General features: G+C 43.9%; 2 protein-coding genes across 20 annotated transcripts in view; both read left to right on the top strand.

The window, feature by feature from the left end:
* LOC6036908 (disco-interacting protein 2) overlaps positions 1 to 3612 on the top strand; it is a 179581-nt gene extending 175969 nt beyond the window's left edge. For all 18 annotated transcript variants that reach the window (XM_038255690.1, XM_038255687.1, XM_038255694.1 and 15 more), the window contains one exon: positions 1491 to 3612. In XM_038255690.1, the coding sequence (XP_038111618.1) occupies positions 1491 to 1594 (104 nt within the window). In that variant the 3' untranslated portion in view covers positions 1595 to 3612. The remainder of the gene's footprint in view (positions 1 to 1490) is intronic.
* A 6421-nt stretch (positions 3613 to 10033) lies between these two features.
* LOC6036909 (methyltransferase-like protein 22) lies at positions 10034 to 13622 on the top strand. Of its 2 annotated transcripts, none has more exons than XM_038254179.1 (6): positions 10034 to 10153; positions 11687 to 11875; positions 11952 to 12218; positions 12287 to 12472; positions 13046 to 13225; positions 13290 to 13622. In XM_038254179.1, the coding sequence occupies exons 2-6, from the start codon at positions 11803 to 11805 to the stop codon at positions 13580 to 13582; spliced, it is 999 nt and encodes a 332-aa protein (XP_038110107.1). In that variant the 5' UTR covers positions 10034 to 10153; positions 11687 to 11802; the 3' UTR covers positions 13583 to 13622. The 2 variants fall into 2 exon arrangements, with proteins under 2 accessions (XP_038110107.1, XP_038110108.1); XM_038254180.1 differs by having other exon boundaries at positions 10046 to 10165.

The following is a 13622-nucleotide window of genomic DNA, read 5'->3' as shown; positions in this document are numbered from 1 at the left end:
CATGACAGTCATATGTTTTTCTAATGTTGGTGCTACTGCGCGATTTTGACATTTCGGGCGTTCACCATTCGAACGCCATCTTTGCTTAAAAACCTGGATTCTGCACCCAGCTCATGATCACTTAAATAACTGTGAGCTGAGAAAAATGCAAGAAAAATCACCTAAAATGTGATGAATAATGCATAGTCATTCCGTACACAAAAAAGTGTGTTTTTGTGATCAAGCGCAAATTCAGAACAACAATAAAAACAAGCGGGAATCACGATTTTTATCCAAATCGTACCATCCACAAATTGTAGATGGTTGATCCAGTTCTCCTCTGAAGAAAATTGGACGTAAAAGCGAATCAAGGAGGTATTAGACAAACTGTTGTTGTTGTTGTTTGTTTGTTTGTCATAGTCTAATACCTCCTTTATATGGCACATTTTTAGATTGAAAATTGTTTTCAGTGTAACGTCGAATTCCCGGACGCTTCGAAATCCGGACACCTCATCTTGTTCTGTCAATTGGGTCCTAAATTTATGCTTAAATTTATGATATTATTGTTCACAACGATAAAGATAATTTTTTCTGAGTACAATGACCCTTTGTTCGACCGCACAGCATTTAAAATAAATCAATTAAAATAATAACTTCATGGCTTCTTGACAGCAAAGGTCTTACTTGACAGCTCGTTCCAAGGGGACTAAATTAGTTTGAACGCTGTGGTCAATGCCAAAACAATTAAATAAAATAAAAATAGATTACTTTCTCAAAACAACCAATGCGCCATGGGTTTTCTATGTACATAGGACCTTTTGAAAAAGGTAAGCGAGAGTTTACCAAAAATGTGAAACATTTCTCTGAATTATTCCATAGCAGTCCGAAGCATCTGGGAGGCCAAGCAAAAATTGTTGGTTTTGATTAAATTCTACCATTTTTTTGTACAAAATATCGATTGTTTTAATGTTAGCAGCTTATTTGAGACCTTTAGGAATGCCATTCACAACAATTTCAGTCCATATATGTGAGATTCATATGCAAAAACAAGTTTCGAAGCACAACAAGTTATTTAATTTAAAAATTCTGATGAAAATTGGTTAGAAAAGACATATTGTTCATAAAATTGACTGTTTATACTACATCATAATGATATTTCTACATTTCCAACTTATTACATGATTTTTTACAAGCTGCAACAAAAATTATATACTACTAAGTGTCCGGATTTCGAATCATGACGTTATGACGCGCAAACAAAATCTTATTGCCCAATTTTAACCTTTCGTGTAAGACGTTATTCAACGTCGAAAGTAATCAAGAAATTAAAGCAAGACAACATTCCATATACGAATGCAAAGGCAGAAGAAAACAATAACAGCACGAACCCCGCGTTTGATGCGCACATTGCAGTACAAACCAAACAGCGAACTTTCGAAGCTGTGCCGTGCCGAGCGCGCTCCTCACATCACATCATTCGCTCACGTTTCACCACTCTCTTCAACTTCCAGGTGTGGTCCCCATCAACAGCCGGGGCGAAAAGCAGCGGATGCACCTCCGGGATGGCTTCCTCGCGGACCAGCTGGACCCGATCTACGTTGCGTACAACATGTAAACTGGCCGCTAAAGCTGAAGCGTGTGATCCGTGCCTCCTTACTTGTTAGCCTTTTTAGGGTGATGCTGTCTTTTGAGGCAGCGTGTGATATAAACAAAAAGAGAGCGAGAGAGAGCGAGAGGAAACATCAACGCACATCACGAAACAAACAAACAAAAAACTAAAAAAACACACTCAAATGAATAAGCGAACAAACAAACAAAACAAACGTTGTTAATAAATGGTCGAGGAACGTACGTGGCAGGAGGAAAAGCATTGCTCAGAAGCTGCAGAATTGGATTTTGAAACGCGCCAGGTTTTCGTTTCTCACAGTGAGAATCGGTTTTACTTGAATACTACTGTACATATTTTGTATATCGTTTGGACAAATAAATATATATATTTTCACTTGCAGTAACGAATAATTGGAATTAAATTCGGTAGTGATTTTGTGTACTCTCGTTGATTGAACCGCAATTTATGAGCTTACTTCTTCTCCAGGAGAGAGCTGATTCAAAGAAACATTGCAATCCACTGACTGTGTAAAGCTGAATGTAGAAATTTGTAGATTTATCTCTTTTGCACAAACGTTTTAATCGGTTCAGAATGACGATAAATTTCAGTATTTGTTTTTTATTGCTTATATTTTGTGTAAAATTCGTTTTCGGTTTGCTCGTAAGAAAAAAATCGATAGAATAGTAAGTAATCGATAAATTGTTGATTTTACTTTCATAATCTAGTCTCTTTTGATTTGTTTTTGTATATTATTATCGCGAGCGCCGTCAAATCGGCCGGCTCGCTTGAAATAAGTTTAAAACTATGTAATTCGAGTTTTAGTTGTGATTATTATCTTAATTTGTAAAGTATACTTTTTAACCTACTGTAACCTATCGGATCTCTGTTCCTTAAGAGCGATTCTAAAAAGCAAAAAAAAAACGCGCGAATAATTCATCGTCATTCCTTCCAAAACAGTCGTAGACAAAGCCCAACCCATTCTCCTCCCCTTTTAAGCAGCACTCTCCAGAAAAACAACTTCCAGTGAACACAACGCGAAAAACAAGCTAACAACTAGTTTCCGGACGTAATTTAATCTGCATTAGCAATTTACTACTGAACATAATAATCGTATTCATTACACGCAACACATACAAACTCTTTCTTCTTCTGATTAGAGGAATTCATAAGTAAAAAAAAACAGACAAACAGTGGAGGTCAAATACTTTTTTGTATATTTAACTAAATAAAAGGTAAAATCAGTGAAACTTGAATGCTAATTTTAAGATTGAGGATTAGTCTAAGCTTCGAACTGCTCTGTTATCGGAGAACGTGAACCGTAATAAAAAATAAATGATGAAAAATCCAGCAAGTCACAACACACACATGGAAAGGAATTAGACAATTAGTTGATTACAACCTTGATAATGTTTCGCGTTTTTCTCTCTAATCTATACAAATAAATATACAAAAAAAGCAACACATGTAAGCAAACAAAACAATTACGTATACACAAATACACAACAACACAAACACACTTACTACTTACAATTACAAATTATGAAAAAAGCAAAGGCCAACGAATCGTAAAGTTTGTTAGAGTGAGCGAGAGTGAACAACCCCGACAACACAATTGTAGAGAACGCAAGCAAATAAAAGTGTATGAACATATAAGAAATAAAAAAAATCATGTTTACAATCTATTTTTTCCTCAAAATTGGCAACTAAATCAACTAAAAAAAAATTACCTTAAAAATTAGAAACAACCGAACGATTTAAATGCAAACACACACTTAATGACCCTGTCCGAATTTTACAAAGAAGAAAAGTCGCACTGTTTAGTGGAACAGTGCGCACTTTGCAAACGTTTAGTAGATATTACGATAACAACAGACCTACACACACACGGTGACAATGCTAACTGAACACAGAAAGCCCCCCCTCCCCTCCTACATTTGTAATTCTCTTAGTGAAGAAAACGAAACAGCAGAACAAGTTTGAAGTAAATATTTAATTTAGGAAATAAATGTATTTAGAAAAAAGAATGGTGCGTTCTGGGAATTGATCGATCCGAAAAAGTCCATTGGTTGAAATACATTTCTGCAAACAAATAAGTTTTGTTGGTTTCCTTACAGGTGCTTCTAAAAACTCGAGTCGAGGTCGTTTCACCTCGACCTTGGAGACGGTGAATTTTATTATCTCCACACCATCTCCTCCGCACACGTGGGGACAAGGAGATTTGATGATGCTCCACTTTTAAAGGGGACAAGGAAAATTCTCCACGAAATCCCCAAGTGGAGTTGGAGATCCATGTGTAAATTGTGAATTGCTATGAAATGACGAAATTAAATATTTTTTCTATCAACCATAAGATTTACTATCTATTTCTAGCAGAAGTTTTTTTTTTTTTTTTTTGTAATGCGACTTCTAGCTGGTTATTTGACTGACCGCCCGCAATTTCAGCCAACATATTCAGCAGGGACTCTGACAGCTCCACTGAAAGAAAGACACATAGCAATATCACATGTTTTACACGTGATTCTGCCCCATACGACTTTACATGGGAATGTCATGTGCAAATCACTTGAACAAAATTCATCGCGCGACGTGGTAGATTCAAAGCCAAATCACGTTAACCTCACGTGTCATTGCTCATGATTATTACATGAAATGTTTATGAGAATGAAATGGATTGCACATTAATATCAAATGATTTTCTGTTCAGCTTCAAGTGAAAATTTTATGTAGCATATTATTAAAATACGTTTCAAATGTTTTTGATTTTTGCCTTTTATTTTTATAATATAAATAACACTTAACAAACTTCTAAACGTATACACAAACTTAACTTTTTCGAGAAATTTAACTTTCACAATTGTTTTACAATTCACACTAAAAAATAAGATGCACGCACATTCTGGACGATCAGCGATCCGTGACTCCTTGGCCACACACCGAATCTCTCACCTCACAGAGGTCCTGGAAAAGTCTCTTCCATGGAAATCCCTAAGTTTCGCTGGACTAATGCCTATCCGTGATTTCCTGGAAAAATGGTATAAAATTGTCTGCTTAGTATTCAATTTTGCTAAGAATTAATAAGAAAATACTTACCACATAATCCTGAAATACTTAAAATATTAAAACCACTTTTTTCGAGAGCAAATTAAAATTAAAAGTGCGAGCTCAAACTCGTACCCATTGAAAATTGCCATCTTGCTTTAGGATTAATTTTCATCATCGATAGCATTTGAAACTAACGCGAATTTCACTTGGAAATCAACGGACAAGTCGATTAGGTCAAATCAGAATAAAATTCGTTTGAATCTCACGTGACTTCCACTTCAAAACCAAAGGACAAGCCGATTGGGGCAAATCAAAGTGAAATTCATTTGAATCCCGCGTGAACACCATGCGAAAGATGAGTGAATGTTTTTTTTCCTAATGATCAGCTGGAGCTGAATGATTTTCACATTCATTTGAAATGAAAAGCATGTGAGAGTCAAAGGAAAATCACGTGAAGTTATCGTGTTGGTTTTTGGAGTAGCTCACGTGAAAAAACATTTGATTTTGCTATGTTGGGTTTTTTCAGTGTCGAGCTCGAGACGTCGCCGCAAACGGTTGTTTACACGCACGTTTCAAATCACCCAGTTTTCGTCAAACCGAACCGAGTAAAGGGGGCATCTGCCAAATTTGAGTGAATTTCACTCAGATCTGGGTGAATATCACTCAGTTTCCATGGAATTCTGAGTGAAATTCATTCAAATCTGACAGATGCCCCATTTACTCATTTTTGAGTAGGGTCGGTTTTAACAAAAACTGAGTGATTTTGAACGTGCGTGTAGGTTGTTTAGCGCGCTTCGGTCGCTGTCAGTTTTGCGTGTTTCTGAAAACGTTTGAAAGTGCTTTACGGATGTAGGTTGAAGAATGATCCGATGGGGACGAGTTTCGTTCCTTAAACGTAACGCGAAAGCGGAAGAAGACCAGCGACGGAACCGTTGTCGGAAATGGCCAAGAGGAGAATCTTCTCAGCAACAACAAGTTCAGCCCGCTGGTGGAGAACAACAACAACAATGGTAACCCAGCCGGGAAAGGAGGCATCCCATCGGTTCCAGTGGTCAAGAATCCATCACCTCTGTTGGTGAAGAATACGAGCTACGCCAAGCTAAAAAGTGTAATGTCGTCGTGCACAACCATACCAAGTTACAAGCTGACTCCGTTTGGGATCAAAATGCTGTGTATCTCAGAAGACCGTTTCGAAACTGCGCGGGCCCACTTGATTGCGAACAAAGTGAAGTTCTATACCCACGAGAAACGAAGCGAGCGACAACTCCGCGTCGTTGACAGAGGGCTTCACCTGAATACGTCAAAAAGAACCTCAAGGAATCGCACTACCGTGAAATCAAGCGCTTGAAAGCATTTCACAGCCGGTGGGAGGCCTATCGGAACAAGCGGCCGAACGTGACCCAGTGCAGGAACTGCTTGCTCCTATGCCATGGAACCAGGAACTGTCAGCTCAAAGCCAAAGTGTAAAACTTATCGGCGACCAGAGGAAAGCAGAAGTCGGAAGTGAGAATGAAAACGCGAGAATGTACAGTTAAGACTAACTAACATTTATTGCTCGTAAAAACGCGTCTGATCGTGGTGATCGCTAAACTGGTTCTGAGGACGATCGACGAGTCGTCAAAGAAGGAGAGCTCGTCGTCGTCATCTTCGTGGTTGCCAGAAGGGCCTAGGATGTGCGCAGACTTGATGTGGACAGCGCAGATTTCCACACTCCTCCTCGATGGACAGCAGCAACGCCTACGCCAGCAGCCCGAGCGTTCCGCAGAACTGCCCAAGCTTCAACGGTCCCAGGGGCTTGGTGAAGAGATCGGCTACCATCCGGTCCGTCGGACAGTACTCCAACGCAATCTGCTTCGTGACGCACAGTTTCAGAAGGCTTGCCCACAAGATTACTCCTCCTCCAAAGGTGAAAACAAAGCCGGACGTTGAGCGTATGTTTCCTGGGTCGCCGGCCCAGTCTGCATCCGAGTGCCCAACTAGTGCTTCCCCAGGCTCGCCGCCCAGTCGAAGATAGTACTCCCTCGTCGCTTTTAGATACCGGAGCACACGTTTTGCCGCAGTCCAGTCGGCTTCATTGGGCGCGCTGAACTTGCGCCCAAGAATTGCCGCAACGACCGCAATGTCCGGTCTAGCAGTACAGGCGATGTACATCAGTCCACCTACCAAGCTCCGGTACTTCGTCTGGTCTCCAAAGGGCGTACTCGGTTCTTCGGCTTTGAGGTACCCGGGGTCCATGGGTGACTTCATGGTTTTCGCTTGCTCCATCCCAAACTTCGTGAGCAATTTGTCAATGTGGTTCTTCACCCGCACCTTGTAGCACCCGTCGTCGCGTTTCACCTCCATGCCCAGGAAGTGCTTGGCACTCCCCAAGTTGGTCAGCTCGAACTCTCTCTGTAGGCACCGGAAGATCCGGTCGATGTCAGCCTCCCGCGTCGAGCCAACGAGCAAGTCGTCGACGTAAACAAGCAGCAACACAGTTGTTCCGCCTTGCTGCATCCGGTACAGACATGGATCTGCGTCCGCGGCCTTGAACCCCAGCTTCGTCAGCACTTCGTTGAGTTTCCGGTTCCAGCACCAAGCGGATTGGCGCAAACCGTAAATGCTGCGCCGAAGTCTGCACACGAGCTCCTCCTTTCCCAGCGCTGTACGGCCGGGCAGTGCTGCCAACTCCTGCATCGCCTTCCGCCACTCGGGTTTCTTCATGGCTTCCTTGTAGTTCTTCGGATCTTCGAACGCACACGATGCCACGCCGACCTCGTACTCGTCCAGATGTTTCGGCAGCTGGATGTACCGCTTCGGTCGACCGCCGCCGGCGCCGTCCGCGCCACCGGTTGGTGCCGGATAATCCTCGAGATCTTCTTCAGGAACTGTGTCTTGAAGATCACTCACTGTTTCGTCCCCTTCATTTTCTTCTTCAGGCACTTCTTCCAGCTTTTCCCCACACGGCAGCAGCTCGATCTCCTCCTCAGCAGCGTGCGTTTTCGCGGCAGGTCGTTCCGCGGCAGGCGGTCCCGTCACTGTTTCTCGGACGGCGGGCGGCCCCACGGTTGGTTCTTCCTCTGCAGGTGGCACCGCGGCTGTTTCCCCCACGGCAGGCGGCCCCGCGGCTGGCAACTCCACTTGAGAACTCCTGTTGCTCAATTCGATGAACTTGGCGTCGCACTTTCTCAATTCTTTGCTGTCGAATCCGTTACCTCCGTCCAAACGGTTGATCTGCATCTTCCGGCAGGTCCGGTTCTCCGTCCACCGCACCTTGATCCTGTCCACGGCCTCGAATGTGCATCGACTGACGTCGTCGATCAGGTGCATGACGTAACGCTTGACAGTTTGTGTTGACATTTGTATCGGGCCGCACAAGTCTGTACGCACGATGTCCAAAATCTGCGTCGAATTTCTTTCGGTCACTGGCGAGAAGGGGGCTTTGGCAGATTTCCCCTCCAGACAACACTCGCAAACGGACCGATTGCCACAGTCACGCACTTTCATCCCGGTGGCCAGCTGTTCATTGTTGATACGTTCGGCAGCTGCCAAGTCACGGTGGCCCAGCCGCCGGTGCCATAGGTGTTGGCAACTCTCCGTGTGCTGCCCTGCGGATGCTTCTGCCAGGCACAGGAAGTACATCCCGCCACGACGATCTCCGGTTGCCTCCACACGCCCGCTGGGGTCCGAAATCTGGCAGCCAACGTCGTCGAAGAACACTTTGAGGCCGTTGTGCGCCAGCTTGGACACGGATATCAAGTTCGTTGACAAGCCGGGCACAAACTTAACCTCTTTCACCTCTATTTTCACCACATCTTCTTCGCCGTCTAGGCCAAACAACACAACACTGCCTTCACCTAGAATTTGCGTCTTCTTCCCGTCGGCGAGCGTGATCCAGCCGCCGGCAAACTCTCGGAGCGAGGTGAAAATCGACCGATCGCTCGTCATGTGTGCACTCGCGCCGCTATCGATCACCCAGCCAGCCCTTTCGTCACCGGGGTCACCGGCCGTAAACGCGACCGCTTTTGCGTCGCTGTGAGCCGCCTTGGCTCTACCGTTTTCTTCTTTGTTCGCTGGCGTGTCACTCTTCCTTCTGCCCAATCGACAATTGCGCATCAAATGTCCGGGCTTTTTGCACTGGTAGCACACTTTTTCACACTGCTCGGCCGACCGCATGGCCTTTTCCACTTTCAGCTCACCGCCGCCATCGCGCTCCTGCCGACGATGGTACTCGTCCGACAGCTTGGACTTGACCGTGTCGAGCGTCAGGTCCTTGTCCGACTGCAGGTCCAGCGCCGCTACCAGGTGGTCAAACGATGACGGCAGACTGCGGAGCAGCATGCACACCCGGACATCGCTGGCCAGGTCCATGCCGGCCTCTTGCAAACGATCGAACAAATCGTCCAACTCCAACACGTGCTGTTCGAGGTCACCGCGTTCGGTGAGGTTCGTCGAACATAACCTCTTCAAAAGGCTTACTCGAAACGACCGAGTCGTTTTCAGGTGGTACGCTTTCAGCTTGTCGTACACTTCCTTCGCGTGGGTGCTGCCCTTCACGATCGGGAACTGGTTGTCCTCAATTAACAGCAGGATCGTTGACCGCGCCTTCCGGTCCTGTGCGACCCACTCCGGCTTCCGGGCGTCCCCGACCGGGATGGCGTCCGTCACGACGGACCACATGTCTTCGCGGGAAAGCAGCGCTTCGATCCGGATGTTCCAGGTTTGCCAGTTCCGGCCATTCAGCTTCTGGATGGCGAACTTTTCCGCCATTTTGTTCACTTCCGGTACGGAACACAAAGGCACAGACAAACAATAGTCTCTAAAAAAACTTCTTCCACTGCGGGAACAAAGAAAACCACGCGGTTTTTCTTTTTAACAACCGAACCTTCTATTCCGACTCTGCTGGGCCCATAACCTATCGGCGACCAGAGGAAAGCAGAAGTCGGAAGTGAGAATGAAAACGCGAGAATGTACAGTTAAGACTAACTAACATTTATTGCTCGTAAAAACGCGTCTGATCGTGGTGATCGCTAAACTGGTTCTGAGGACGATCGACGAGTCGTCAAAGAAGGAGAGCTCGTCGTCGTCATCTTCGTGGTTGCCAGAAGGGCCTAGGATGTGCGCAGACTTGATGTGGACAGCGCAGATTTCCACAAAACTCGCACAGACCAAGTCTAGAGTAAATAGTCAAAACAACTTATGAGTCATGGGTTTCCTATGCAGATAGGACCTTTTGAAAATTTAATCGAGAAGTAAATGTTCTTGGCTACTTGGCATATCGAGCACTGGCACTCTTAAATCGGTTCGACACAATCGAATTTGAATTTGATTTGAACCAAAAACAAAACATGAACCAACCTAAAATGCCGCTGCCTTCACTAATACAAATACGGATAGAAACACGCTAACCTGCCCGTAATCATGCTGGCACTCAGTTTGTTTTGTTCGAAAATGTTTGTTTACGTTTTGCCAGCATCAATCAGCAGTTCTTTGTGTAATAGAATCTCATAAAATTAAACACTATTTTTAAACGCAGCTTGAGATGTAAACTAGGATGTAAGTCATGCGACAGTTCTATTTTTGATTCACCCCCTCCTGTTAATTATAAGATTAATTGGAGCTTCACATTTCAATGAGTAATTTGAAGCCAACATGGAACTGCTCATTCATTAATCAAAATATAATTAGCATAAATAGTTGATGCGACTCATTTCCATCGTAAATGGCCGGTCACGTGCCCTCCCTCACGCGAAAGTGAAAGTCTTTCCCTGTACGCTAGACAGGATCGACCCACACAAAACACACCGAATGTTTATTTTTGGTTCTAATTTTAACCGCCCCGCCAGCCAAAATTTCGTCTGCTGCGGATTGATCGTAGTTTAATAGATGGCAGCGCGGCGCTACGATGGCGATAGTTTGCGCGTCGGATCGTGCGGAAATTCTTTCACGGTTAGTCTACGCCCAACGACGCCGATAATAGTGGGAGCACCACCTGCTACTTGTTGCGACGATCGTTGAACTTGAACTTTTGGTGTTAAATTCTTCGGGTGTCATGCATGTCACCGCCAACATGTGTTTACGAATTTGAAAACAGTGTCGTTGTTAGCAAAATTGAAGCAGTTGGTAGCGTTTCGGAACCATGGGGTTTCGAAAACGTTGTTTGCATTTTTGTCAAGGAATTTGGTGAAAGTACAGCTTAGATTTTCTGCACGTTAAATATCTTCATAATTAAATCAAATGTAAGCCTTTTGATAATGAACTAAGAAACTTAATGATCAAGTAGATTTCATTTAAAACGGAGTCCAAAAGCTGAAAGTTGTTTATTCTCAGGGATGGAAACTTATTTTTAGAGTTTCTAGCAAATGGGGGACAAAACTCTGAAAATAAATGTCTTATGTTCGCAAAATTTTCACCTCACCAGCATCATTCGTCACAGCTGTCCGTTTTCTTTGTGTGAAAAAACAGGATTATTTTTAACAACAGCTGTTTAAAAACATTTAGCACAGCAGTGCAGCATGATTGTGCACCTTGACCAGACGCAACATATTTTGAATGAGCGTGAGTGCATCGCACACGGTCGTGAATGTTTACTCACGAGTGAAAAAGCGTGCTTGGTCGCGTGGATCACAAGCTGCGACAAATAAAACTAGCTTATTTATATAAAAACAACACATCGCTCTCTTTTGTTGTACCCATGTACGAACTCTCGGACGCGTGATCCATCTTACAGATTTTTTTAATCACAGATAAACAGACGATTCTCCTCATTAGATATGTTTAAGTTATTATACTAGCGCAATCTAGTGAGTGTTTGCCGAAACAAATTTAAACCGTCTTGATGCGCTGTCTTGGCTTATGATGTCGAATCAGCGCCATCACTTTTAGATGTGAGTTTTAGCTAAACTATAATTTAAATTCAACCTGACCGTTTTGCTGACCAACGTGTTGAAGCTAAAGTGTTTCGTCTACTTTCCTGTGGCTTATGTGGTGAAGATGATACCAAACCGAATGCAAGAAAAAAGAAACGCCGCTTCTCTGGTTGCCAAATTTCTACGAGAACTTTTTTTCCGGTTACAGACCAGACTGATGAGTGGTGCCGAACGGTCGTGATACGATAGCGCGCTGATTCGCGACTCGATTGAGTAGAAAATTTTGTTCGATATTGGATCGTTCCATCCCATCGTCGAAGGAAAATGTCTACCTTTGAGGTACAGTCGGAGCTGTACGAAGAAACGGATTTTGCCACCGAGGACGCAGCAAACGGAAGTGAGTGCTATTTTCGGATTGACTTTTTTGCTTTGAACTCCTCAAACCATAACTTGCCATTTTTCTCTCCTTGTAGACAGCATATCTAAATTTACATTCGTCTATCCGAAGCGGTTAGAGGATAGGCGTAACAATTCAAACCAGTGGGAGAATGGCAAAAGCAATGATTCTGATTCGGATTGCGCTGAAAAGTATGCAAATGGTGGAAAATGTCTCAACGGTTCAACTAACTCAATCAACAAGGATCAGGATGAGTCGGAAAGTGTTACGGAAAACGGTGTGAGTCTCGACAAAGATGGTGATTTGATACTGGAGCGAAAAACGAAAGGCGTTATTGAAATAGGTAACACGTGTAGTAGCATTCTAAAAGTTCTTCATCAATATTTCATGCATGCCCAATATCCGTTCCAGAGCACTCGAAATCGACGAAACTTGATCTGGTTGGTTTGCAAATTTGGCGCGGTGCACTGCTGCTGGCTGATTATATTCTGCATTACGAGAAGCGGTTTAAAAATAGAAAAATACTAGAGCTGGGATCCGGCGTTGGCTTAACCAGCATCGTGTCTAGTTTTTGCGCGCGCGAAGTTATCTGCACAGGTGAGCTGATTACGTGGTGATTTCAAAATTGACAGCTGTTAATTCAAACTTTAGCGCTTTACCTCAATGTTGAATGGCTTTGAACTTCCTCTCATGGTCATGGTCAATCAACTGTCAGGTATAGAGTTATCTACGTGCGCGAACACGAAGGGTTTTTAGGTTAAAATTTGTACCCGCCAGCAAAAACAAATGGTAAGCTAGTGTGCGTGAGTTCGGGCTTAGATAACTCTATTGCGTGTACGTACACGAAAAAGATTGAGGTTAAATTTTGTACCCGCCAGCAAAACAAATGGTGTGCTAGTGAGCGTAAGAGCAGGCTTAGATAGCTCTATTGTAAGGCTAGTACGCTGATCGGAAGGAAAGGGGTCAAGAAACAGCTTTAGGAGCGATTTCTTGGGGCTTTTCTTCACCCTCTCTGACTTGCTTGCGCTGCCGCTGCTGCTCATTTGATTTTTTTTTCTTGACCGGTTCCTTCCGAAGTGCGTTTACCGCTGTAGCGTTGACAGTGTTTAATTTTGGCACGTTAATTCAAACCTGATCATTTCGATACATACTGAATCCCCTTTTTCGCAGACATCAACATCGGCGGACTGTTGAAGCTGATTCAGGCCAACATCGATCGCAATGCACACCTGAAGGATCCAGACTGCAACGTGGTCGTGACGGAGCTCGACTTCAAAGTCAAGTATGAAGATTATTCCGAGTATCTTAAAACTCAACTGCAAGACGTTGAATATGTGATATGTGCTGATGGTGAGAAAAGTCGAAACCGAAAATTTCTCTACACAACAATAACTACCTTAAACATTTCTTCCAGTGATTTACGACGACGAGATTACAAACGCATTCGTGCTCGCCCTCGAGGGATTGCTGCTTGAGCTGCCCAAGCTAAAGGCGGTCTACATTGCGCTGGAGAAGCGATACGTATTTACCGTGGAGGACATGGATTCGGTGGCGCCAAGCTACGAGCACTTTTTGCGCGTGTTTTACCGACGAAACAATCGCTTTGGCATCGCGCGCTGGAAGTTGAAGCAGGTGTCGACGAACTTTCCGCGCTACTTTGAGTACGAGAAGGTCAAGGATCTGGTGCTGTTGAAGATCTCGAATTGAGAATTGGGAGGGTGAAATAAATGTTGTCCAAAACTTATAA

The sequence above is a fragment of the Culex quinquefasciatus genome, chromosome 2 (assembly GCF_015732765.1).
Source record: "Culex quinquefasciatus strain JHB chromosome 2, VPISU_Cqui_1.0_pri_paternal, whole genome shotgun sequence".
NCBI lineage: Eukaryota > Metazoa > Arthropoda > Insecta > Diptera > Culicidae > Culex > Culex quinquefasciatus.
The sequence above is the reverse complement of the archived record's forward strand: the minus strand, read 5'-3'. Positions and strand labels throughout refer to the sequence as shown.